At 50.2% G+C, this 26,942-nt stretch overlaps 1 protein-coding gene across 1 annotated transcript in view; it reads right to left on the bottom strand.

Annotated features, from left to right (window-relative positions):
- Positions 1 to 2,060: 2,060 nt before the first annotated feature.
- Positions 2,061 to 26,942, bottom strand: part of LOC126452319 (collagen alpha-1(I) chain-like) — a 77,774-nt gene continuing 52,892 nt past the window's right edge. The window contains exons 4-5 of the mRNA XM_050091062.1: positions 2,984 to 6,476; positions 2,061 to 2,691 (exon numbers count right to left, since the gene is read on the bottom strand). Of these exons, the coding sequence (XP_049947019.1) occupies positions 2,061 to 2,691; positions 2,984 to 6,476 (4,124 nt within the window). The remainder of the gene's footprint in view (positions 2,692 to 2,983; positions 6,477 to 26,942) is intronic.

The following is a 26,942-nucleotide window of genomic DNA, read 5'->3' as shown; positions in this document are numbered from 1 at the left end:
AGGAAAAAACTTATTTATTATTAATGGAAATGTTAGGCTTTCAATGAATGAAATGTAACGTAACCTGCAACTGACCCAGCGATAATATAGAGAATGAAACGATTTCTTTTCCCACCAAATTAATCTAATGTTACACAGAAAGAGAGAATGGTACAAACACCTGCGTATTTTTTGAAATAATTGCAAATAGTTCCTGTAACTTTATCTCTTTAAGAATTGAGTTAACTTTTAATCCTTTGAATTACCTAAAAATATTTGAAACCAGAGCTGAAGCCTCACCTAAGCCTTGCAGTGTTAAATCTCTGAATAAGTTTCGTAATCAAAAATATTAACTAACTTTAATGTTGAAAACTGACTATAAAAATACATAAAACCACTTACAATTATTTTCCTTTGCGAATGAAACTCGCGAACAGTGAAATATTTTTTAGTCCACGTAATGGCGCTCTCAGCTCCACCGAAACAGTTGAAGCCAGATGCGCAACTCACAGCAATAATAGTATTATCTTTAAATAAATTTCACATGGAGGGAGAGGTATGTTTGAAAGGAAGCATAAGAGACTTTCAATTAGCAATATATTGTAACCTTAAAGCTCATACAGATAGCTAGTTATACATACATCGATCCATAGGGGGGAGAGAGAGAGAGAGAGAGAGATAGACAGATAGAGAGAAAGTGAAAAACAGAACAAACAGTAGTGAACAACATTGATCTTGTGTGTATATGTATTACATATGAACTTCCATGCTTTCATGGAAGGTATTAAACTGCAGTATTCTTTATCTTCGTAAATGTTTTCAATTAATTGCAATCTTTGTCACAGAATATTATCACACTCGACAAAATGATTTTAATATTACAAGCATATTTTCTCTTTTTACGTTTCATTCATATCAGTTGAATAAATCGCGTCATACATTAGATAGGCTTCCAGGTGACGCCACAACGCCCCTTAGAAAGTTTAAAACATGTTAAGTGACACAACCAGCTTCAAACTTTCCACTGAACTTAGGTTACACACAACAGTTGGCAGGTACATCCATTCATCATTTGAGTGTTTACTCAGGGCTGAAGGCCACTTGTTACTACTGAGGAAACACAGTACCAAAGAGATCCGGGCACTACAGTTACAACTGTTTCCTCTGGATAATCCAGATTAAAAGATAATATTACCATTGATCATTAACTCGCTTCTCCATTCGACGAAACCCAAGGGAAACTGCAGGTGAAAACCCGTGCAGAATGCTTCGGCGTATCTTTATCTGACCTTCACAATGACCTAGTTCCAGCCACATTCATAGCCAAAATCACATTACAATTTACTAGTTCACAAATTTACCAGATGGAATCATACATTAGAAAACTTCAATTAAATATTGCCATACAGAACAATTTTCTATGATATTTGTTTCGAACATGTGCCTTTTCACACACATCATTGTCACACTGCAAAGTAGTATGTTCCTTAAAAGGTAATATAACATCAAGTTTGTTTAAATGTAATGTTTACACCGAAATACTTAATACTAAACATGGAAGATGACCCTCCATGATCATCGATGTAGGCGGACGCTCGTAGGTCGGTGTGCTAGAGATTAGTATATAAATATCGTCATCAAATAACAGAAAATTGTTAAACCAGCCTGTATGGTACGAGTCTTACGGCGACGTGAATAATAAAAAAGGATAAAATGTGGAATGCTCTCTGCACACCAGAGGGGAGCATTAGAAATGGGCATGTACTAAGACAACTCACTTGTTTGAATGCATTTTCCCCTTGATGATAGTGACAAGTGAATTTTTATAAATCATTTTTGTTGTTGAGGAAGCTGTATGTGTGGTACTATACAGGCAGCTATAACAATTGTATGTTGCCTGATGAGCATCCTTTCAATCGAAACTGTGTAATATCGCTCGAGTTAAATCTCGAAACGTTGTCACAGTAGTAATCTCTGCCATATTTACAGTAATAATCCAAAGACTTTATGCACACGGTATTTGAATATTTATCATCCTTCTTTCTTGTATCACTTCCTTCTCGTGTCACTTCCTTCTCGTGTCACTTCCTTCTCGGGTCACTTCCTACTCGGGTCACTTCCTTCTCGGGCCGCGTCCTTCTCGGGCCGCGTCCTTCTCGGGCCGCGTCCTTCTCGGGCCGCGTCCTTCTCGGGCCGCGTCCTTCTCGGGCCGCGTCCTTCTCGGGCCGCGTCCATCTCGGGCCGCGTCCTTCTCGGGCCGCGTCCTTCTCGGGCCGCGTCCTTCTCGGGCCCCGTCCTTCTCGGGCCCCGTCCTTCTCGGGCCCCGTCCTTCTCGGGCCCCGTCCTTCTCGGGCCCCGTCCTTCTCGGGCCGCGTCCTTCTCGGGCCGCGTCCTTCTCGGGCCGCGTCCTTCTCGGGCCGCGTCCTTCTCGGGCCGCGTCCTTCTCGGGCCGCGTCCTTCTCGGGCCGCGTCCTTCTCGGGCCGCGTCCTTCTCGGGCCGCGTCCTTCTCGGGCCGCGTCCTTCTCGGGCCGCGTCCTTCTCGGGCCGCGTCCTTCTCGGGCCGCGTCCTTCTCGGGCCGCGTCCTTCTCGGGCCGCGTCCTTCTCGGGCCGCGTCCTTCTCGGGCCGCGTCCTTCTCGGGCCGCGTCCTTCTCGGGCCGCGTCCTACTCGGGCCGCGTCCTACTCGGGCCGCGTCCTTCTCGGGCCGCGTCCTACTCGGGCCGCGTCCTACTCGGGCCGCGTCCTACTCGGGCCGCGTCCTACTCGGGCCGCGTCCTACTCGGGCCGCGTCCTACTCGGGCCGCGTCCTACTCGGGCCGCGTCCTACTCGGGCCGCGTCCTACTCGGGCCGCGTCCTACTCGGGCCGCGTCCTACTCGGGCCGCGTCCTACTCGGGCCGCGTCCTACTCGGGCCGCGTCCTACTCGGGCCGCGTCCTACTCGGGCCCCGTCCTACTCGGGCCCCGTCCTACTCGGGCCCCGTCCTACTCGGGCCCCGTCCTACTCGGGCCCCGTCCTTCTCGGGCCGCGTCCTTCTCGGGCCGCGTCCTTCTCGGGCCGCGTCCTTCTCGGGCCGCGTCCTTCTCGGGCCGCGTCCTTCTCGGGCCGCGTCCTTCTCGGGCCGCGTCCTTCTCGGGCCGCGTCCCTCTCGGGCCGCGTCCCTCTCGGGCCGCGTCCCTCTCGGGCCGCGTCCCTCTCGGGCCGCGTCCCTCTCGGGCCGCGTCCCTCTCGGGCCGCGTCCCTCTCGGGCCGCGTCCCTCTCGGGCCGCGTCCCTCTCGGGCCGCGTCCCTCTCGGGCCGCGTCCCTCTCGGGCCGCGTCCCTCTCGGGCCGCGTCCCTCTCGGGCCGCGTCCCTCTCGGGCCGCGTCCCTCTCGGGCCGCGTCCCTCTCGGGCCGCGTCCCTCTCGGGCCGCGTCCCTCTCGGGCCGCGTCCCTCTCGGGCCGCGTCCCTCTCGGGCCGCGTCCCTCTCGGGCCGCGTCCCTCTCGGGCCGCGACCCTCTCGGGCCGCGACCCTCTCGGGCCGCGACCCTCTCGGGCCGCGACCCTCTCGGGCCGCGTCCCTCTCGGGCCGCGTCCCTCTCGGGCCGCGTCCCTCTCGGGCCGCGTCCCTCTCGGGCCGCGACCCTCTCGGGCCGCGACCCTCTCGGGCCGCGACCCTCTCGGGCCGCGACCCTCTCGGGCCGCGTCCCTCTCGGGCCGCGACCCTCTCGGGCCGCGTCCCTCTCGGGCCGCGTCCCTCTCGGGCCGCGTCCCTCTCGGGCCGCGTCCCTCTCGGGCCGCGTCCCTCTCGGGCCACGTCCCTCTCGGGCCACGTCCCTCTCGGGCCACGTCCCTCTCGGGCCACGTCCCTCTCGGGCCACGTCCCTCTCGGGCCACGTCCCTCTCGGGCCACGTCCCTCTCGGGCCACGTCCCTCTCGGGCCACGTCCCTCTCGGGCCACGTCCCTCTCGGGCCACGTCCCTCTCGGGCCACGTCCCTCTCGGGCCACGTCCCTCTCGGGCCACGTCCCTCTCGGGCCACGTCCCTCTCGGGCCACGTCCCTCTCGGGCCACGTCCCTCTCGGGCCACGTCCCTCTCGGGCCACGTCCCTCTCGGGCCACGTCCCTCTCGGGCCACGTCCCTCTCGGGCCACGTCCCTCTCGGGCCACGTCCCTCTCGGGCCACGTCCCTCTCGGGCCACGTCCCTCTCGGGCCACGTCCCTCTCGGGCCACGTCCCTCTCGGGCCACGTCCCTCTCGGGCCACGTCCCTCTCGGGCCACGTCCCTCTCGGGCCACGTCCCTCTCGGGCCACGTCCCTCTCGGGCCACGTCCCTCTCGGGCCACGTCCCTCTCGGGCCACGTCCCTCTCGGGCCACGTCCCTCTCGGGCCACGTCCCTCTCGGGCCACGTCCCTCTCGGGCCACGTCCCTCTCGGGCCACGTCCCTCTCGGGCCACGTCCCTCTCGGGCCACGTCCCTCTCGGGCCACGTCCCTCTCGGGCCACGTCCCTCTCGGGCCACGTCCCTCTCGGGCCACGTCCCTCTCGGGCCACGTCCCTCTCGGGCCACGTCCCTCTCGGGCCACGTCCCTCTCGGGCCACGTCCCTCTCGGGCCACGTCCCTCTCGGGCCACGTCCCTCTCGGGCCACGTCCCTCTCGGGCCACGTCCCTCTCGGGCCACGTCCCTCTCGGGCCACGTCCCTCTCGGGCCACGTCCCTCTCGGGCCACGTCCCTCTCGGGCCACGTCCCTCTCGGGCCACGTCCCTCTCGGGCCACGTCCCTCTCGGGCCACGTCCCTCTCGGGCCACGTCCCTCTCGGGCCACGTCCCTCTCGGGCCACGTCCCTCTCGGGGGCCACGTCCCTCTCGGGGGCCACGTCCCTCTCGGGGGCCACGTCCCTCTCGGGGGCCACGTCCCTCTCGGGGGCGACGTCCCTCTCGGGGGCGACGTCCCTCTCGGGGGCGACGTCCCTCTCGGGGGCCACGTCCCTCTCGGGGGCCACGTCCCTCTCGGGGGCCACGTCCCTCTCGGGGGCCACGTCCCTCTCGGGGGCCACGTCCCTCTCGGGCCACGTCCCTCTCGGGCCACGTCCCTCTCGGGCCACGTCCCTCTCGGGCCACGTCCCTCTCGGGCCACGTCCCTCTCGGGCCACGTCCCTCTCGGGCCACGTCCCTCTCGGGCCACGTCCCTCTCGGGCCACGTCCCTCTCGGGCCACGTCCCTCTCGGGCCACGTCCCTCTCGGGCCACGTCCCTCTCGGGCCACGTCCCTCTCGGGCCACGTCCCTCTCGGGCCACGTCCCTCTCGGGCCACGTCCCTCTCGGGCCACGTCCCTCTCGGGCCACGTCCCTCTCGGGCCACGTCCCTCTCGGGCCACGTCCCTCTCGGGCCACGTCCCTCTCGGGCCACGTCCCTCTCGGGCCACGTCCCTCTCGGGCCACGTCCCTCGCGGGCCACGTCCCTCGCGGGCCACGTCCCTCGCGGGCCACGTCCCTCGCGGGCCACGTCCCTCGCGGGCCACGTCCCTCGCGGGCCACGTCCCTCGCGGGCCACGTCCCTCGCGGGCCACGTCCCTCGCGGGCCACGTCCCTCGCGGGCCACGTCCCTCGCGGGCCACGTCCCTCGCGGGCCACGTCCCTCGCGGGCCACGTCCCTCGCGGGCCACGTCCCTCGCGGGCCACGTCCCTCGCGGGCCACGTCCCTCGCGGGCCACGTCCCTCGCGGGCCACGTCCCTCGCGGGCCACGTCCCTCGCGGGCCACGTCCCTCGCGGGCCACGTCCCTCGCGGGCCACGTCCCTCGCGGGCCACGTCCCTCGCGGGCCACGTCCCTCGCGGGCCACGTCCCTCGCGGGCCACGTCCCTCGCGGGCCACGTCCCTCGCGGGCCACGTCCCTCGCGGGCCACGTCCCTCGCGGGCCACGTCCCTCGCGGGCCACGTCCCTCGCGGGCCACGTCCCTCGCGGGCCACGTCCCTCGCGGGCCACGTCCCTCGCGGGCCACGTCCCTCGCGGGCCACGTCCCTCGCGGGCCACGTCCCTCGCGGGCCACGTCCCTCGCGGGCCACGTCCCTCGCGGGCCACGTCCCTCGCGGGCCACGTCCCTCGCGGGCCACGTCCCCCGCGGGCCACGTCCCCCGCGGGCCACGTCCCCCGCGGGCCACGTCCTCCGCGGGCCACGTCCTCCGCGGGCCACGTCCTCCGCGGGCCACGTCCTCCGCGGGCCACGTCCTCCGCGGGCCACGTCCTCCGCGGGCCACGTCCTCCGCGGGCCACGTCCTCCGCGGGCCACGTCCTCCGCGGGCCACGTCCTCCGCGGGCCACGTCCTCCGCGGGCCACGTCCTCCGCGGGCCACGTCCTCCGCGGGCCACGTCCTCCGCGGGCCACGTCCTCCGCGGGCCACGTCCTCCGCGGGCCACGTCCTCCGCGGGCCACGTCCTCCGCGGGCCACGTCCTCCGCGGGCCACGTCCTTGTCGGGTCACTTCTTTGTGAGATCCAATCAGAAATCAGACTTGTCTCTTTGGGGGTGTTTCGGCTTCTGCAGTACTTGTTAGCAGCAGACAGAGTGGCTGTTCCAAAGACTGAGACGGCGTGTAGTTTTACAATTATTTATTGAACTTTCTTTACAATATCTCCCTAGTCGTCGCTGCCCAGCCCAGCGGATCCCTCCGCCTGGCTGCTGCTGTGTAGATTCTCCGACAACGCGCGCGACGCGCGCCACCAGTGCTCCGCTGAAGCCAGGATGCCCTGTGGTTGAGATGAACTCGTCGCTGTGAGATCAGCGGCCGACGCGTGCTGCACCGGCGGCTGGAAAGCCGTCAGTGGCGATGTTCACGAGGTTCCGTCATTGACGGAGCACGCGCCGTGGGGCCAGCTTGCCGTGAAGTCCGGGCGTCAGTCCCCGGCGGCGCCTGTGACCGCTGCGGCCGGTCCTGCTAGAAGTTCTCACTGTAGTTAGTCAGCCATGGTGCCGACCGAACTCGGGCCGATCCCCAGAGCTGAAGATGACACCTGGCGGCGAACGGATGACTCCTGCGAGCTGGAACAGACTTCTGGAATCGTCACCTACGAAGATTGAACATTCGGACACGGGCCACGTCCGTCCTCAGATCCGAACAGCTTCCTAATTGCTTCTGTCTGTTGCTGGCTGCGCTCCACTATTTATATGCGGCAGGAGGACGCTTTTTACCATTGGTGGTAGCTTATTGTTATTACTCCCGCAGTATATTGCAGCGTAACTTAGCGTGCTGGCCTCACTTCTCCTTACTCAGTACTCTCCAGGCTTCACTCGGCGCTCGGTATGTGTGCGTCCTTGTGTCAGCTTGTTGGTAGACTGCTGCTGTCAGCAAGGCTGTGTGTGCCGCACTTACTTCGCTACGCCTCAGTCGTTGGCGTGTCTCTGTTTTGCCATTCTCCACTGATTGAAGCAACACTTACTACATGTGGCTGCCACAGGGGTAAGAGATTATAGATGTGTATTGGCCGGTATCTACGTCGTATTTTAAAGTGCAATACTCCAAGAAATCACTCAGTTTGGTCGGTGATTTATAATTTAATCATTTTTGTCATCACATTGGCCAGATAAAATGGATGTTAATGTATGTTTCTTCCTTTCTTTCACGGTCGATATAGCAAGTATTAGTGTCGTGTATTAGTTGTGTATCTATCTGACGATAAAATCAATAGAGACATTGAACTACTACTCATTTATTCTTCATTTACTCATATTTACAAACCTGCATTTTCACGAGAGACAAAACGAAAGTAACCCTTGGTAAACTGACTTCTAGGAAACTGAGGTGGCTAGTAATAATTCAGATGATTAGAACATTCTGCGTGAGTAATACTTTATTAATTACAACTGCCCTCTCCTTGTTTGCCAGGCTCAGCTGCAGCCATAAAGTTACGCACGTGGACCTGCGTTCAGAACACACGAAATGACCCACGATTACTGAGTGGCAAGTTATAAATGTAGTGAAGCCATAGTATGGCCGGTATGAACAGTCAATAGTGAACATAAGTTCTCTTACACTTGTTGACACAGTTCTGATAGTTCAAGATTCGGACCAACTAGTTGTACGGGGCCTGCAACGAACTTTTGACGTCACGCTAGTCGGCTGGCCCGCCATAAGTCGCGAACGCTCGGCTCCTTGCAACGCTCACGGGAAACAAATATCTAACTGAAACGATAGCCACTAAAGGTCTTGATTTCGTCGTGTGCTAAAGAGAGCTTACATGAATTGAAACAGGCTGTCAAGAATTATTAAGCTCGTCTGAAATAGTTACTCTCTCCCCACCCGGGACAGCTGCTGGCTCTCATAAGACCTGCAGTGTCACGTGCTGTGCTGTGCGCGCCACGGGCTGTCTTTCTCGTGGGCCTCACGCTTAGGCACAGTTCACAGGAGACGGAAGACTCCCTCCCCGAAGGTTGACACGAGCTGTGTCACTGCGAGTCTGCGAGTAGGCAGCACGACGACGTTACTTCTAAAGGAAATTCTTACAAGTGGGCGGGATCCAACCACCCGGCGTCTGGCGACACTATTTTAGGTTAGAGGCGCGGTGGTGGCTCATCAGGTCTACGGGAGGCCCGACTTCTTCCTGGCATCTCATGGGCGCCTCGTGATACTTGCATTGAAATCACGATGGCTACGATTTCCACTTTGTGGGAATATGTGGCTACAACAGTAGTACCGTCATCTGTGCTCTACAAATACTGTGATGTAAGGGAACTAACATACGAACAATCAGCTGCCACCGTAGGCAGGCGACCGCAGCAAGCCGCCACCCCCCCCCCCCCCTCGTCATTCCCCTGCACCACAACCATAACTCACGGGAGAGAGCGCCTTCTGGCGAGACTGGCCGGAAAATACCGGCTGTTTCCCTGTTTCCGCCGCAGTGGATAAATCTCCAGGGGGAGAAAAGGAAAGTCTGCTGACAGGTGGGCAAGGAAGTTGAATTTTTCGCGGCTCATATTTTGAAGTTATCTTTCCTCTGTGTCACGCAAGTAGCTGCTGCAGAGCAGCCTAAGAAGAATTAGCTGAGATGGTCATAAGCATCTAGCTTATGCATAGGCACGTATGAAAATCGATACTGCTCTGTTATCTTTTTGTCTTCCTAATCAAAACTGTAACAAACAATGTTCGCCATCTCTCTGAACGCTTCTCGTGGCATTAGTATTAAAGTCTAGGTTTATTTAGCACGTACACTGCTATCGGGTTCAGAGAAATTGCAGAATATCCTCGTCTGAGTATTGGCCATTACTAGGAAATAATGACATCGTAATCCACGAATTCTGTTGAGTAATGTAATGCTGCTTAGTCCAAGGATATTCGGACCCTGCATTCCAAAATAAAGGAAGCTGGTACTGTCGATACAGTTTTTCGTTATTTTACTTTGGTTTGGTTCAAAGCTAGCTCCACTTCCAAAGTAAAAAAATGTAATAAAGCTGTTTTGAAAATTTCAAAGGCTAAATTAATAAAAAGAAACAGAAAATTATCCTGGTTAACTTCGTTATCATTGCAGTGGGGAAGCGGCACAAAATGGTAACACTGTTATTGTATGTTACAACTTACTGTAATCGTAAATATATGCAGCTGGAGGGCATCAGATGTAATATGGAAGTAACGACATACAGCAAAATTGCGTCACAGGTACTCTTGATTCTAATCTAAGTTTCTGCAGAGAACAAAATACTACACAGTATGAAAGGCTGGACTTCAGTACCAAGTTCTTTTTCATCATCTTCGTAGGTTCCCTCTGAACCAAAATTTTGCCTTGTTGCGCTTTCTGATACCTGTTGGCTGCCGATATATTTTGAAGCCACTGTTTTTGGACTACGATAAGGCGTTTGAACTAATCATTATTGGGTAACTGATGCGACTGTCAGATGTTGTTCATATTGAAATGAAATTCTGTATAAGAATTTCTGAAATCGGGAAGGAGAGTGGTTTTTGAATACTTTTACTGGAGAGGTGAAACGCGATATATCTATTGAACCAAGATTTTGTTTTTGAAGTGATCATTAGAGGGCCACGATGATGAAACAGGCTGCCCGACCACAGAAGTGAAGCGGCCAAAGGGGAAGACTGTAATTTCGTGGGCTGAGGAAGTATGTAATACGAGGGTTGACTGAAAAGTACTGCCTCCTCCTTCATAACTCTTAAACAGTCGGCAGCGTTGGTATGACACAGGTACTGGTTTGTTCCGTAGCCTCTTCTCTACAGCTCCAGTTGGCGGGAAGCCTTAGCATTGAACCGTTGTGTTGTCACAGTGACCGTCTGAGCAGGGTTCCATACTTTACAGTCAATGCGATTTAAGCAATGTACAGTCATTGAATTATTGACAGCAGAAGGTCTCACCACAAAGGAGATCCATCAGAGAATGAATGCAGTTTATGGTGATTGTGTTGATGTCAGTACTGTGCGTCGTTGGGTCCGAAGGGAAAAGGGAAATGTTTTCCTGCTGCATGACAGTGCCAAACCACACACTTAATGTGCCACCACAGCAGAACTTCAGAGACTGAATCTCACCACCGTACAGCATCCTCCATACAGTCCAGATTTAGCTCCGTCGGACTTCCATCTGTTCCCAATAATGAAAGACGATCTGCGGGGACATCATTATGTTTCTGATGAAGACTTTGAGAGAACTAAGAGAGTGTGGTTGCGGAAAGAGAGTGTCGACTTCTTCCCTGACGGCTTCAGAAAACTTGTTCCTCGTTGGTAGAAATGTATCCAGTAGGCTGGTGATTATGTGGAAAAGTGAATATTGGTAATTAAAGATAACATTGTAGGGATTATTTCTGCTTTTGATTTATTAAAATATTTCCATCCAAATCCAATTAACGAAAGTGGAGGCATTATTTTCCATTCAGACCTCGTATCAGAAATTACAAAAACTGCTCAAAGTTACAAAGCACTTAACAGTGTGAACCCACTTACCAGTGCAGATCCGCTGATCTCGATGCGAGCACAGTTTGGCTGCGGAGGTTGTCATAAGGCCGTTGATCCTCTTCTGAGTCAGCCTGGCCCACCACTGTTGCAACTGGTCTATGATACGCCCGATACTGGCATTGGACGGGAATTGACGTCCGAGCTGTCTGAAACGTGTTTTATAGAAGAGACATCTCTGGACCTCGCTAGCCACAGGAGTACCCCAACATCACACATACAGTTCATGGAGACTCGTGCCATGTGCTGACAAACATTGTCCTGCTGAAAAATGTCATCACGAGAGGTAATATACGAGTATTTCTGAGCTCTCATTCCCTGGTGTCCAGAATCGGCTACTGTCGCTTACGTACGCCCCAAAAATCAGGATATTGCATTGTTTGACCAGATGGTGAAACACAGACCATAATCAGGTCCATTTCAAACACTGTCAGGTATTTATAACGTTGCAACACAGGAATACGGGTCGCCACAGTGATCACTGAAAATATGACACTTGTTCACGCTTTTTACATGAAGTACGAGTAACAACAGTAAACACGAGGAGCACTAATGCGCTCTGGTAGACCGTCTGCCTGTCGTACATTATTGCAACTCTACACATTTACATACCCACCAACGGCTGTGTACGTTTAGGAAACTACATTGACGTCCGACAGTGTTTTCTGGGTGCTTCACGTCTTTTTGGTCAGGGAATGTAGAATTTTTGTGGAGCGCTTCGTGCAATACAGGTAATGAATCTAAAGCAGCCAGTCGGATTGTTTTAGGGCTCAAAAACAGCTAGGGTCATACGCGCCCTTGTCAAAACAATAGAACACGAACACGAAGACAAAGAGATGACATAAAAACGACTACTCCTTAATCCTAATACACGGAAGAGAAGACAGTTAAAAATAGGGACGTGGAAAAAGGGCTATAAACACGGCATAGAGATACGGGGTTCCAGAACTAAAAATTAAATGTCCTTCGCCATATTGCTACAACGGATAAAAAGTAAATCGCGGTCGACAGCCCGCGCGTTTATCCCTAAAACAGCCTATAATTCTGACGGTCCGCCATTCCCTTACGGAATGCTTTTTTTTTTTTTTTTTTTTTTTTTTTTTTTTTTTTTTTTTTTTACTCGCGTTCTCGTTTGTGTTTTCCATCTAAGATTGGGCACAAAGTGGTGGAGGAGCACCACTTAAAAAGTGGCAATGGGTGAAAATACAGTGCCCAATAAGAGATCTCGTTAAAATGGTCTCCTCACGGGGTGAGGGAGAAGAAGAGGTCGTCCAAGCCTCTGAGAGAGGCTTAATAACCCAGAGCTCCGATGAAGGGAGGACCAGTAGTGATGCCAAGGTGACACCTCCTGCTGACAGACGGCAACACACCATCGGAGGGTATGGAAGAACCAGCGGTCTGAGGTACGCGGACTGCAGTCTCGACAGCACCATCAGCAGCCTCGTTTCCTGTCAGACCGTTGTGACCAGGAACCCACAGAAACATCCCAGAGGCTCCATAAAGAGTGAGCAAGTGACAGCGTTCCTGGACGCGTTGGACTAAAGGATGGATGGTGTACAGCTCACACAGACTTTAAAGGCCACTGTGTCCTCGGAAGTATGGGGTGGCCTGATACAGGGTCCAGAGCTCTGCTGTAAATACTGGGCAGTGTTTTGGAGGCCGATACCGATAAACGTCGGCGGCTATGACAAAGGCACACCCGACACAACGGTCAGTCCGACAGCGCGATAGTACCTTTGTGTACACTGATTGAAGTTCCGTGTGAAGGCCGTGGAACTGACGGGGATAGAGCGAGAATGGAGTAGTGTCCTTAGGAAGCAAATGAAGGCCAAAGTGAATACGGGCCGCTGCACGAAGCCAAGGTGGTAAAGGGTTCACAACCATCGGGAAAGTTTCAGATAGCTTGAAGTCAATCTGCCGAAGGTAGAGCCGAAAGCGAACTCATCGAAGCGAGTCATCGAAAAAGGAGGAATAGGATGGGTGGCCACGCATGGGAGACAAACGGCATGCATATCTGCTGAGGAGAAAGTCATGGCCGTAAGGCAGCGCTAGTTCAATAGCTTCTGCATACAGACACTCAACTGGGCTAGTGTAAAAGGATCCAGTTGCAAATGGATGACACGATGGTGGATAGTATTAAGACAGCATAAGGAGAACGGACGTGCAGATGCATAAACGAAACATGCATAGTCTAGTTTAGAACAGACAAGGGACTAGTAGAAGTGAAGGGGGGTGGTTCCATCCGTTACCCAGGACGTACTACTGCGGACACATAGGGCACTGTAAGTCCGCGAACAGCGGGCTGCCAGGTAAGACACGTGGGAGGACAAAGAAAGCTTCCTATAGAGCATTAGCCCCAGGAATTTCGTAGTTTCGAGGAACGGAAGAGCAACAATCCCAAGATGTAAAGGCGGTGGAAGAAACCAATTCCGCCACCAGAAATTCATAGAAAAGGTTTTTTTCGTTGAAAAACCAAAGCCATTGTTGATGCTCTATGAGTGAAGACGATAGAGACATCGCTGAAAATGCCGCGCAATGAGACAAGTCCTTGGGGAACTGCAGTAGATGGCAAAATCGACAACGAAAATGGAGCCACAGATGCCTGCTGGGCGGCAGGCCATTGTAGGCTTAATGGCGACAGCAAAGAGGACGAGGCTCAAGACAGAACCTTGAGGCACATCGTTTTCCTAGATAAAGGTCTCTGACAAGGCAGAACCCACGCGTACCTTGAACATAGGGTCTTTTAAAAATTCCCGAAGGTGACACGGAATGCGGCCATGGAAGCCCCACGTGTAGAGAGTACAGAGGATACCAGTCCTCCAGCAGGTGTTCTAACTTTCTCCAAATAGAAAAACACGGCCACAGTTGGGGATTTCTGAAGAAAACCATTCACGACATGGGTGGGCAAAGTGACGAGATGATAAACTGCAGAACAGCACGCTCGAAATCCACATTGCGCAGCGTTTACTAAATTGTGGGACTCGAGCCAGCATACCAGATGGGTATGAATCATACGTTCCATCACCTTGCAAACACAGCTGGTGAGAGAAATGGGGCGGTAGCTAGAAGAAAGTTGTTTGTCCTTACTTGGCTTAGATATGGGTATGACAGTAGTTTCACGCCAGCGTCTGAGAGACGTGCCCTCGGCCCAGATGCGGTTGTACGTATGAAGTTTCCCCGATAGAGAAAGGTGCTGCAAGATCTGAATGTTTACGTCGTCTGGCCCTGGGGTGGAGGATCGGGATGAGCAGAGAACATGATCTATCGAAATCTCAGCAAGATGGCAGCCCAATGTGTTGGAGATAGCAATACCTTCCAGTATGACATCGTCTACTACGGTCATGCCGGAAATTGGGGAATGGATCGTGCTCCGAGAGAGCCGTCGGAGGTTGGTCCACATGTCAGAAAAGGGAATGGAACTGTTAAAAGAACTAGTGAATGAAATCCAGCTAGCTTCTTGCTATTCCGAAAAACACGACGACACTGCAATCATTATAAACAGTTGCGTGCAGATTTGCCATGGGAACGGAAAGTATTACGCAAGATATGTCGGGCATTGTCCGAAAACAGTGCTTAGGGAATTAGGACCAATGCAGAGCTGCATGAACTCAATAAAAATTCTCCAGTCACCACTTATGTAAAGGCACGAAGGTTACCGTAGTTAGGGCATACGCGGACAATGGAAGAACAGCGAGTGCCGAAGAAGGTGCTAACTGAAAAAAGCTAGATTGTTGTTGCTCAGTGAGGAGAAAATATTGGAATGGTTGGATGATGTAGAGACAGATCTGAGAAAGTTTAGGAGTACCGAAGTAGAGAAGGCTGACGAATTCGAGAGAGGATTGGAGGCGACAGGTGATAGGCAAGACCCGGGCCTTTCTCGGGATGTAGCGCTGGGAAAGAAGAATAAGAGGAAGACACACACGCATTTTTCCTTACTTAAGGCTGTAGGAATAAGGTGACCGCAAAAAAAAAAAAAAAAAAAAAGCAGAAAGAAAATTTAGAAACAAGTTGCTGTCATAGTTGTGGAACTAGCTGCATATAGCTGTAATGAAAGCTGGACTTGTTCTCTCTAAGGTTTTGTCAAGTCTCTTCAAGTCAACTCGCTGCGCGATATCTTCACGATCGTAAACACCTGTGAATGAACTGCAGGTAACTTCGTCTTTGCAGTGCTCACAGCCGCTCCCAGGATGAGACAGCCGATAAGTGCTTGCCTCTTGCGGAAGAAGAATAAAATACCTCCACATTAGTTGAAGAAACTGCTTCGGAGACCCGCTAAACGCGCTTACGGAGCCAAATAAAGGCTCGCCGTACGGTATACGTCAGAGCGGCTGCGCCCGTATGGCGTACGGGCACCGTACTGTAAGTGTTAATAGTATTTCCCGTGCACTGTCCACGAGAATCAACCATTTCAAATAAAATAGCACATGCGAGAACACTGTGCAGAATATCAGCTCTCAACAACACACCTGAAAATAAGACTTAATCTAAGGCATTTGTTTTAAAATAAAGGGAAACTAATCACTGGACCTGTGCGTAAGGAAACGCGTTGGATGTGCTAACAGGAAAGCTACGAGGTGAGTGTCTTAGGTGCAAAAACGTAACCTCGGACTGCAAGAGAAAATTTTGGATAACATCATTTATTTGTAAGACATGGATGTGAGGCATGTACACAATTCCTGATAACATTGAAGAAAAGCGTCGATACGTTGCATGGGGGCTTAATTTTTTAGTAGCTGTATGTCCGGCTACGAAGTCTCGTAAACGGTTGGCTCTGACTAGTATTACTCCGCAATCTGACTGCATAGAATAACAACAAAGAATGAAAGAAAATTTCCGTTAATACACTTAATTAATTAAGTCCCCAGCAACTACACTCCTGGAAATTGAAATAAGAACACCGTGAATTCATTGTCCCAGGAAGGGGAAACTTTATTGACACATTCCTGGGGTCAGATACATCACATGATCACACTGACAGAACCACAGGCACATAGACACAGGCAACAGAGCATGCAAAATGTTGGCACTAGTACAGTGTATATCCACCTTTCGCAGCAATGCAGGCTGCTATTCTCCCATGCAGACGATCGTAGAGATGCTGGATGTAGTCCTGTGGAACGGCTTGCCATGCCATTTCCACCTGGCGCCTCAGTTGGACCAGTGTTCGTGCTGGACGTGCAGACCGCGTGAGACGACGCTTCATTCAGTCCCAAACATGCTCAATGGGGCACAGATCCGGAGATCTTGCTGGCCAGGGTAGTTGACTTACACCTTCTAGAGCACGTTGGGTGGCACGGGATCCATGCGGACGTGCATTGTCCTGTTGGAACAGCAAGTTCCCTTGAAGGTCTAGGAATGGTAGAACGATGGGTTCGATGACGGTTTGGATGTACCGTGCACTATTCAGTGTCCCCTCGACGATCACCAGTGGTGTACGGCCAGTGTAGGAGATCGCTCCCCACACCATGATGCCGGGTGTTGGCCCTGTGTGCCTCGGTCGTATGCAGTCCTGAATGTGGCGCTCACCTGCACTGCGCCAAACACGCATACGACCATCATTGGCACCAAGGCAGAAGCGACTGTCATCGCTGAAGACGACACGTCTCCATTCGTCCCTCCATTCACGCCTCTCGCGACACCACTGGAGGCGGGCTGCACGATGTTGGGGCGTGAGCGGAAGACGGCCTAACGGTGTGCGGGACCGTAGCCCAGCTTCATGGAGACGGTTGCGAATGGTCCTCGCCGATACCCCAGGAGCAACAGTGTCCCTAATTTGCTGGGAAGTGGCGGTGCGGTCCCCTACGGCACTGCGTAGGATCCTACGGTCTTGGCGTGCATCCGTGCGTCGCTGCGGTCCGGTCCCAGGTCGACGGGCACGTGCACCTTCCGCCGACCACTGGCGACAACATCGATGTACTGTGGAGACCTCACGCCCCACGTGTTGAGCAATTCGGCGGTACGTCCACCCGGCCTCCCGCATGCCCACTATACGCCCTCGCTCAAAGTCCGTCAGCTGCACATACGGTTCACGTCCACGCTGTCGCGGCATGCTACCAGTGTTAAAGACTGCGATGGAGCTCCGTATGCCACGGCAAACTGGATGACACTGACGGCGGCGGTGCACAAATGCTGCGCAGCTAGCGCCTTTCGACGGCCAACACTGCGGTTCCTGGTGTGTCCGCTGTGCCGTGCGTGTGATCATTGCTTGTACAGCCCTCTCGCAGTGTCCGGAGCAAGTATGGTGGGTCTGACACACCGGTGTCAATGTGTTCTTTTTTCCATTTCCAGGAGTGTATAAGACCTACGAAACCAAAGCACAAGTGTAACTGTTCTGTGTGTGGAAGTGTGATTCAACGTACACATCTGGCACGGTTCTTCCTCAATAAGACAAGGTATTTTAAATACCATTTATACTGAAGAAATTAAAAAAAATAAACAGATATACTATAATTGCACATCGAAACCAGAAATACAGTCTAATACAAGAACACGAGCCAAATGCTTCGTTGACTGAACCTGTGACCAAAGGGCATTATTGTTTAACACATTTGAAATAAAAAAATAAGAATTTTCTTTTACCTTTATATATCTTGACGAAAAGTACTCTGATCATTACAATATCTCCATTCGAACAGCATTTGGTGTCTAGCCCATCAAAACATCTGCACACAACATGGCCTCAAATAGTACAGGTATCAACATCCTCTCTCCAAAGCACTAACTACTACCACATCTCAACAACGACTGACTACTGCTACTTCTCAACAAGCACTGCCAGTGGAGGCGGCGGAATAAAACTCTTTGGCGCAATCTCTGGCGCTGTGGCTCAGTGTAGCCACCTTTCAACGTTCACCGCTATAATCTACACCTAAAATCATTGGTGTGACTCATTCATACAACTGCTGTTGCCTGATAGCTGATCGCAATAACTCGTGAAACTGTACACGTTTCGCAGTACACCCGCGTGTCCACGTGGTTTGTGGAGACACAATTTCTAGGTGTAGCCCAACAACTATAATGTTCTACCACGTGGTTGGCTCCCCACGGACGAAAGACACATAAAGCAAGGAAAATTTATGAGAAGGCAAAGCTATAAATGTTTAGAAAGGTGAAAGCTTATACAGGCACAGCTGAAGGCAGACAGACATTCATACAGAAGCGAGTGCTCACTTCTTATCGACACCTTTGTGTGGCGCTCTTCCGGTGGATCCAAGCCTGGCAGATTTTTCCTTTAGTAAATTTCTATAGCAAAGTTTAGCATTCCTTGCTGCGACAAGGCATAGCAATCTTTCAGAGCTAAAAAGCGAGACCAAAAGCTAACAGCTCTCCCCTCGCCAAGTAACAACGCGCCACCCGGTCAGTCTAAAACTCACCCTTCTTCGTCTGGAGCACAGCTGTGGACGCTTCCCGAACCTGCGGCAGACTGCCTCCCGCTTCTTCTCCAGCCTCTTCCACGCTCCGCGTGGCCCGGAAATCCCAAAGATGCCATTTCCGCCACCAACCTAACGCAGGTGGATTTCTCACCAGTAGCGCAAACCTCTTTGCCTACTTGACCACTACGAGAGTTGGCTATTCTGTACAACTGCTGCTGAATCTGTACGACTATCGCAGACTTTCTGCAGCAGACTACGCCAACGTCTAGCAACGTGACACACAACCACATTCATTCAGCCACACCACTATGATAATTATGAGAAAATAGAAACAAGGAAGGAAAGAAAGAGAAATACTAGCGAAAATGGGCTACCGGACTAATGAAAGGTGGCTACAGGACCCTTTCAATGTTAAATGAGTTTTCATGTAAAATAGTTATAAACAATAGCGGAGAATTCTTAATTCGTGTGATGAAGTCAGTGACCTATTGAGATTGAGAGTGAATCGTTAAATGTGTTGTCTTGCTTCGGTGTGTAGTTGAGAGCATACTGTAAAGCCGTGTAGATGTGTTGTAGTTACTAGTGGTGAATTAATGAGAGACCAGAAAATTACTGTATCTCACTCACTATTAAATCGTAATGATAGACTGCTTAAATCTGTTCCTTTCAGGAACTGCTGGCACTTAAAATGTGGGCTGCACTAAGTGTAGCCACTTACTGTACACCCACAGTACATCTGACAAGGAGGGTGTCAATATTTCTGGTGCAGAATTAAATATGATCAGCCCTATTCCGACCCCAATTTGCTGCAATATACTGTAAGACAAGGGAAAGAAACGACGCACCAGAAATGAATTATCCGATTGAGACGGAAATTGGTTGATGTTATGTGCCAGTACTGAGAAACAAATGATAATATTTTCACAAAACTGGATGACTGATTCAAGATACAGAGCTTCACAAACTGAGCAAACCATTAAAGCATTGATCGACCTCTAATGCAAGCGCTTATTCAGCTTGGTATTGATTAAGTGAATTGTTGGATGTCGTCCTGAGGGATATAGTGCCAAATTCCGTCCAGTCGGCGCGCTAGATCGTTAAAGTCTCTAGCTGTTTGGAGGGTCCTGCCCATAATACTCCAAACGGTTCACATTGTGTACCGTGATTCGTCACTCCAAACAAAGTTTTTCCACTGTCCAAGGCGTCTCCAGAAAACGTCGTCGCTGTTCTTCGGGGGTTAGGTGGAAACTGAGTTCACCACGGAAGACAATTATACTCCAGCCAATGATATGTTAGACCGAATGGGCCTGACACGATTGTAAACGGGCTTGATGGTGATGGTCAATGGTAGTCGGCAAAAGGGGCGCTCTGAGGTCAGCGCCCTTTCTGTGAACCGTCTATTAATGGTCCTTGTTGTTACTGAAGCACCAGTTGCGCGTCGGATCTATTATGTGGATGAAATCGGGGCGCTGAGTGCCTCTCTGGCGATTGCTCGGCCCTCACGTTCTGTTGTCTCTCTAGGTCGACCGCTTCCTTCTTAACGCTGCGTTCGGTCATGGTTCGCCAATTCCTGCCAACATCGTTGTATAGTGGTATTATCCCAAGTCAGATGTCCAGCGGTTCGTCGATTACTCGGACCGGCTTCTTTGTGTCGAACTACACGTCCATTACCAATTGCCGATATCTGTGTGTTTATTTCACGCACCTGTTTGCGAGGTATAGTTACGGTCCTACTAAGTAGATGGAAATTCCTCCACTCTTGGCAAGAAAACCAGTGATCATGCTGTTTTGGCAGTTAGATAAATCGGTTCGTTTCAACATCACGACAACTACCGAACTTTTTTTCCGTGTCCTCCCGAGACGCTTTACATATCCCGCAACGCCAGTCTTGTCGCCTGCCCTCTGTGTGTCGTCATGGCACGTTGACGTCGAACGTACACGATGGCCACATGAATGTGACTGATCGCGGCATATAAAGAAAGCAAACTTCAGCGTAAAATTAAAATAAACGTTAATGACGTAGTACCATCTCATTTCATGGTAAGACGACGAGAGACAGAGTGAAAAATGAAGATGTTAGGGAGGAAATTGGACTGGAGAAGTTGACTGAGAAAATTGAAAAGAATAGATGAAAATGGTTTGGGCATGTGAAGGGGATGGGAGAGGTAAGAATACCAAGAAGAATGATGGAGTTCAAGACTGAGGGCAAGAGGCCAAGAGGAAAACCGGGAACAAGATGTATTCATAGAATAAAGATGAGTTTAAGCAGGAGAAAGCTACTATGGAACCAAATTCTGGAAGAAGAATGGTGGAAAGAGCGAGTAAAATGGTGAAGAACCATTGATACCCCAACCAGACCAGATGTTGAATAGAGGGGAAACGAAGACGATGATGAATGACGAAGTGTTTTTGCAAACTAACTGTATGTACCTGCACAAAACTCATATTAGCGTGCCAGGGTAGACGAGAGCACTAATACGCTGGACTCAGGTAGGCGCCCTTCTTCTCCGATTCTGCGTAGAACCTCCTCATTCCTTACCTTATCAGTCCACCTAATTTTCAACATTCGTCCATAGCATCACATCTCAAATGCTTCGATTATCTTCTCCTCCGGTTTTCCCACTGTCCATGTTTCACTCCCATACAATGCTGTACTCCAGACGTACATCCTCAGAAATTTCTTCCTCAAATTAAGGCCGGTATTTGATATTAGTAGACCTCTTGGCCAGAAATACCTTTTTTGCCATAGCGAGTCTGCTTTTGATGTCCTCCTTGCTCCGTCCGTCATTGGTTATTTTACTGCCTAGGTAGCAGAATTCCTTAACTTCATTGACTTCGTGACCATCAATCCTGATGTTAAGTTTCTCGCTGTTCTCATTTCTACTACTTCTCATTACCTTCGTCTTTCTACGATTTACTCTCAAACCATACTGTGTACTCATTAGACTGTTCATTCCGTTCAGCAGATCATTTAATTCTTCTTCACTTTCACTCAGGATAGCAATGTCATCAGCGAATCGTATCATTGATATCCTTTCACCTTGTATTTTAATTCCACTCCTGAAACTTTCTTTTATTTCCACCATTGCTTCCTCGATGTACTGTTTCAAGAGTAGGGGCGAAAGACTACAGCCTTGTCTTACACCCTTCTTAATACCAGCACTACGTTCCTGATCGTCCACTCTTATTATTCCCTCTTGGTTGTTGTACATATTGTATATGACCCGTCTCTCCCTATACCTTACCCCTACTTTTTTCAGAATCTAGAACAGCTTGCACCATTTTATATTGTCGAACGCTTTTTCCAGGTCGGCAAATCCTATGGAAGTGTCTTGATTTCTCTTTAGCCTTGCTTCCATTACTAGCCGTAACGTCAGAAATGCCTCTCTCGTCCCTTTACTTTTCCTAAAGCCAAACTGATCGTCACCTAGCGCATTCTCAATTTTCTTTTCCATTCTTCTGTATATTATTCTTGTAAGTAACTTCGATGCATGAGCTGTTAAGCTGATTGTGCGATAATTCTCGCACTTGTCAGCTCTTGTCGTCTTCAGAATTGTGTGGATGACGCTTTTCCGAAAGTCAGATGGTATATCGCCAGACTCATATATTCTACACATCAACGTGAATAGTCGTTTTGTTGCCACTTCCCCCAATGATTTTAGAAATTCTAATGGAATGTTATCTATCCCTTCTGCCTTATTTGACCGTAAGTCCTCCAAAGCTCTTTTAAATTCCGATTCTAATACTGGATCCCCTATCTCTTCTAAATAGACTCCTGTTTCTTCTTCTATCACATCAGACAAATCTTCACCCTCATAGAGGCTTTCAATATATTCTTTCCACCTATCTGCTCTCTCCTCTGCATTTAACAGTGGAATTCCCGTTGCACTCTTAATGTTACCACCGTTGCTTTTAATGTCACCAAAGGTTGTTTTGACTTTCCTGTATGCTGAATCTGTCCTTCCGACAATCATATCTTTCTCGATGTCTTCACATTTTTCCTGCCGCCATTTCTTCTTAGCTTCCCTGCACTTCCTATTTATCTCATTCCTCAGCGACTTGTACTTCTGTATTCCTATTTTCCCGGAACATGTTTCTACTTCCTCCTTTCATCAATCAACTGAAGTATTTCTTCTGTTACCCATGGTTTCTTCGCAGCTACCTTCTTTGTACCTATGTTTTCCTTCCCAACTTCTGTGATGGCCCTTTTTAGAGATGTCCATTCCTCTTCAACTGTACTGCCTACTGCGCTATTCCTTATTGCTGTATCTATAGCGTTAGAGAACTTCAGACGTATCTCGTCATTCCTTAGTACTTCCGTATCCCACTTCTTTGCTTATTGATTCTTCCTGACTAATGTCTTGAACTTCAGCCTACTCTTCATCACTACTATATTGTGATCTGAGTCTATATCTGCTCCTGGGTACGCCTTACAATCCAGTATCTGATTTCGGAATCTCTGTCTGACCATGATGTAATCTAATTGAAATCTTCCTGTATCTCCCGGCCTATTCCAAGTATACCTCCTCCTCTTGTGTTTCTTGAACAGGGTATTCGCTATTACTAGCTGAAACTTGTTACAGAACTCAGTTAGTCTATCTCCCCTTTCATTCCTTGTCCGAATCCCATATTCTCCTGCAACCTTTTCTTCTACTCCTTCCCCTACAACTGCATTCCAGTCGCCCATGACTATTAGACTTTCGTCCCCCTTTACATACTGCATTACCCTTTCAATATCCTCATACACTTTCTTTATCTGTTCATCTTCAGCTTGCAACGTCGGCATGTAGACCTGAACTATCGTTGTCGGTGTTGGTTTGCTGTCGATTCTGATTAGAACAACCCGGTCACTGAACTGTTCACAGTAACACACCCTCTGCCCTACCTTCCTATTCATAACGAATCTTACACCCGTTATACCATTTTCTGCTGCTGTTGATATTACCCGATACTCATCTGACCATAAATCCTTGTCTCCCTTCGACTTCACTTCACTTCACTAACACCTACTATATCTAGATTGAACCTTTGCATTTCCCTTTTCAGATTTTCTAGTTTCCCTACCACGTTCAAGCTTCTGACATTCCACGCCCCGACTCGTAGAACGTTATCCTTTCGTTGATTATTCAATCTTTTTCTCATTGTAACCTCCCCCTTGGCTGTCCCCTCCTGGAGATCCGAATGGGGGACTATTCCGGAATCTTTTGCCAATGGAGAGATCATCATGACACTTCTTCAATTACAGGCCACATGTCCTGTGGATACACGTTACGTGCCTTTGATGCAGTGGTTTCCATTGCCTTCTGCATCCTCATGTCGTTAATCATTGCTGATTCTTCCGCCATGTCCTGTGGATACACGTTACGTGTCTTTAATGCAGTGGTTTCCATTGCCTTCTGCATCCTCATGTCGTTGATCATTGCTGATACTTCCGCCTTTAGGGGCAATTTCCCACCGCTAGGACAAGAGAGTGCTCCTCCGCCCTCTTTGACAAGGCGTTGGCAGAATGAGGCGGACTTCTTATGCCGGAAGTCTTCGGCCGCCAATGCTGATTATTTATCAAAATTTAAGCAGTGGCAGGGATTGAACCCGGGACCGAAGACGCTTTAATTATGAATCAAAGACGCTACCCCTAGACCACGGCCTATAGAATATGGATTGAGAGAAAATCTAAGAATGATACAAGGAATGAGGAGTAACTGAAATGAGGACAGCGAGAAACTTAACTTCAGGATTGATGGTCACGAATTAGATGAAGTGAAGGAATTCAGCTACCAAGGCAGTTAAATAACCAATCACGGGCGGAGCAAGGAGGACATCAAAAGCAGACTAGCACTGGCCAAAACGGTGTTCGTAGACAAGGGAAGTCTCCTAGTATCAAACATAGGCCTTAATTTGGTGAACAAATTTCTGAGAACGTACGTCTGGAGTACAGCATTGTGTGGTATTGAAACATGGACTGTGGGAAAACCGGAACAGAAGAGAATAGAATAGAAGCATTTGAAATGTGGTGCTACAGACGTACGTTGAAAATTAGGTGGACAGATAAGCTAAGGAATGAGGAGGTTCTGCATAGAATCGGAGAGGAAAGGAACATGTGGAAGACACTGATAAGAAGAAGGGACAGGATGAATCACATATGTTAAGACATGCGGGAATGACTTCAATGGTACTAGACGGAAGTGTAGATGGCAAGAGCTGTAGAGATTAGAATACATCCAGCAACTAATTGAGGACGTAGGTTGTAAGTCCTACTCTGAGAGCAAAATGTTGGCACAAGAGAGGGATTCGTGGCGGGCCGCATCAAACCAGTCAGAAGACTGTTAATTTTCATAGATGCTGATGATCTTTTTTTTTTTGGGGGGGGTCATCAAAGTACAGGTGATTGACGTCGACACCCAGCCATAGCTGACGCACCATCGCCCACTGTCAACAGAAAGCATTCACTGGGAGTTGAGTAAAATCAACGAGAATCATTCGAGAATCGTGAAACACGTCAGCTGTCGCATGTGGTGAATCCTACAGGGAATTTAATTATCTGACTGGCTGAAGATTTAGTAGACATGATTCAGCTAAAGGCAGTGAATTTTTACACTAGGGGAGAAGGGGAAGGTAATGACCCTATATTTTCCAAATTATACCTGCGAATCTGTCTTACGAATGTACTGTGTAATTTCGTTGTCTAATACTAATAAAACCCTGCGGCATGTTAAACCACGTCCAGTACGGGTACATATAACGAAAATATACAGAAGATACAAGGAAAAAAGATAATATACACTATTGGCCATTAAAATTGTTACACCACGAAGATGGCGTGCTACAGACGCGAAATTTAACCGACAGGAAGAAGATGCTGTGATATGTCAATGATTAGCTTTTCAGAGCATTCACGCAAGGTTGGCGCCGGTGGCGACACCTACAACGTGCTGACATGAGGAAAGTTTCCAACCCATTTCTCATACACAAACAGCAGTTCACCGGCGTTGCCTGGTGAAACGCTGTTGTGATGCCTCGTGTAAGGAGGAGAAATGCGTACCATCATGTTTCAGACTTCGATGAAGGTGGGATTGTAGCCTATCACGATTGCGGTTTATCGTATCGCGACATTGCTGTTCGCGTTGGTCGAGATCCAATGACTGTTAGCAGAGTATGAAATTGGTGGGTTCAGGAGGGTAATACGGAACGCCGCGCTGGATCCCAACGGCCTCGTATAACTAGCAGTCGAGATGACAGGCATCATATCCGCATGGCTGTAACGGATTGGGTAGCCCCGTCTAGATCCCTGAGTCAACAGATGGGGACGTTTGCAAGACAACAACCATCTGCTCGAACAGTTCGACGTCGTTTGCAGCAGCATGGACTATCAGCTCTAAGACCATGGCTGCGGTTACCCTTGACGCTGCATCACAGACAGGAGCACCTTCGATGGTATACTCAACGACGAACCTGGGTGCACGAATGGCAAAACGTCATTTTTTCTGATGAATCCAGGTTCTGTTTACAGCATCATGATGGTCGCATACGTGTTTGGTGACATAGCGGTGAACGGACATTGGAAGCGTGTATTCGTCATCGCTATACTGGCCTATCACCCTGCGTGATGGTATGGGGTGCCATTGATTACACGTCTCGGTCACCTCTTGTTCGTATTGACGGCACTTTGAACAGTGGACCTTACATTTAAGATGTGTTAGCCCACGTGGCTCTACCCTTCATTCGATGCCTACGAAACCCTACATTTCAGCAGGATAATGCACGACCCCATGTTGCAGGTCCTGTACGGGCCTTTCTGGATACAGAAAATGTTCGGCTGCTGCCCTGGCCAGCACATTCTCCAGGTCTCTCACCAATTGAAAACGTCTGGTCAGTGGTGGCCGAGCAACTGGCTCGTCACAATGCGCCAGTCACGACTCTTGATGAACTGTGGTACCGTGCTGAAGCTGCATGGGCAGCTGTACCTGTACACGCCATCCAAGCTCTGTTTGACTCAATGCCCAGGCGTATCAAGGCCGTTATTAGGGCCAGAGCTGGTTGTTCTGGGTACTGGTTTCTCAGGATCTAAATTTTCAAGCAATTTGGGTGCATACTCACATTTCAGCTCTAGTATAATATATTTGTCCAATGAATACCCGTTTATCATCTGCATTTCTTCTTGGTGTAGCAATTTTAATGGCCAGTAGTGTATATCGACTACATATTCTGCACCTCTATAATAATGCCTGACATTTCGGGAACGTTTCATGAGTTACAACGGCCTTCATTCTTTAGAAGATTAAAAGAGAGATGATGCCCGAGAACGTGGTAGTCTGATTTAGAATACCGTAGAGATTGGTAGGTTACATACGCCAACAGCAGTTGCCAGACGTGTGACGAAAGGATACTATCATGGGTCTATAATGGTTCCGAATTCTAGGATGTTAATGTAACCACTGCTGGAAGGTGACCACTGGCTACTTCTTCTGCACGCAGAAAATGGAATCCGCCAAAGAACTTCCTTCGTAAATTTAGCATTCACCAAGGTTTTTCCTATATCTTCCATTAGTTCTCATCATGCATCTGTCCGTTGCTCGCCGCCCAGCCGTGACATCATAGCATGCTGTGTATATTCACCAGTATACCAACATTTATTGAATGACTGCCGTCTTTCTTAACGACTCTT

Source organism: Schistocerca serialis, unplaced genomic scaffold (assembly GCF_023864345.2).
Source record: "Schistocerca serialis cubense isolate TAMUIC-IGC-003099 unplaced genomic scaffold, iqSchSeri2.2 HiC_scaffold_849, whole genome shotgun sequence".
Classification (NCBI taxonomy): domain Eukaryota; kingdom Metazoa; phylum Arthropoda; class Insecta; order Orthoptera; family Acrididae; genus Schistocerca; species Schistocerca serialis.
This window is presented reverse-complemented; position numbering and strand designations above follow the sequence as displayed.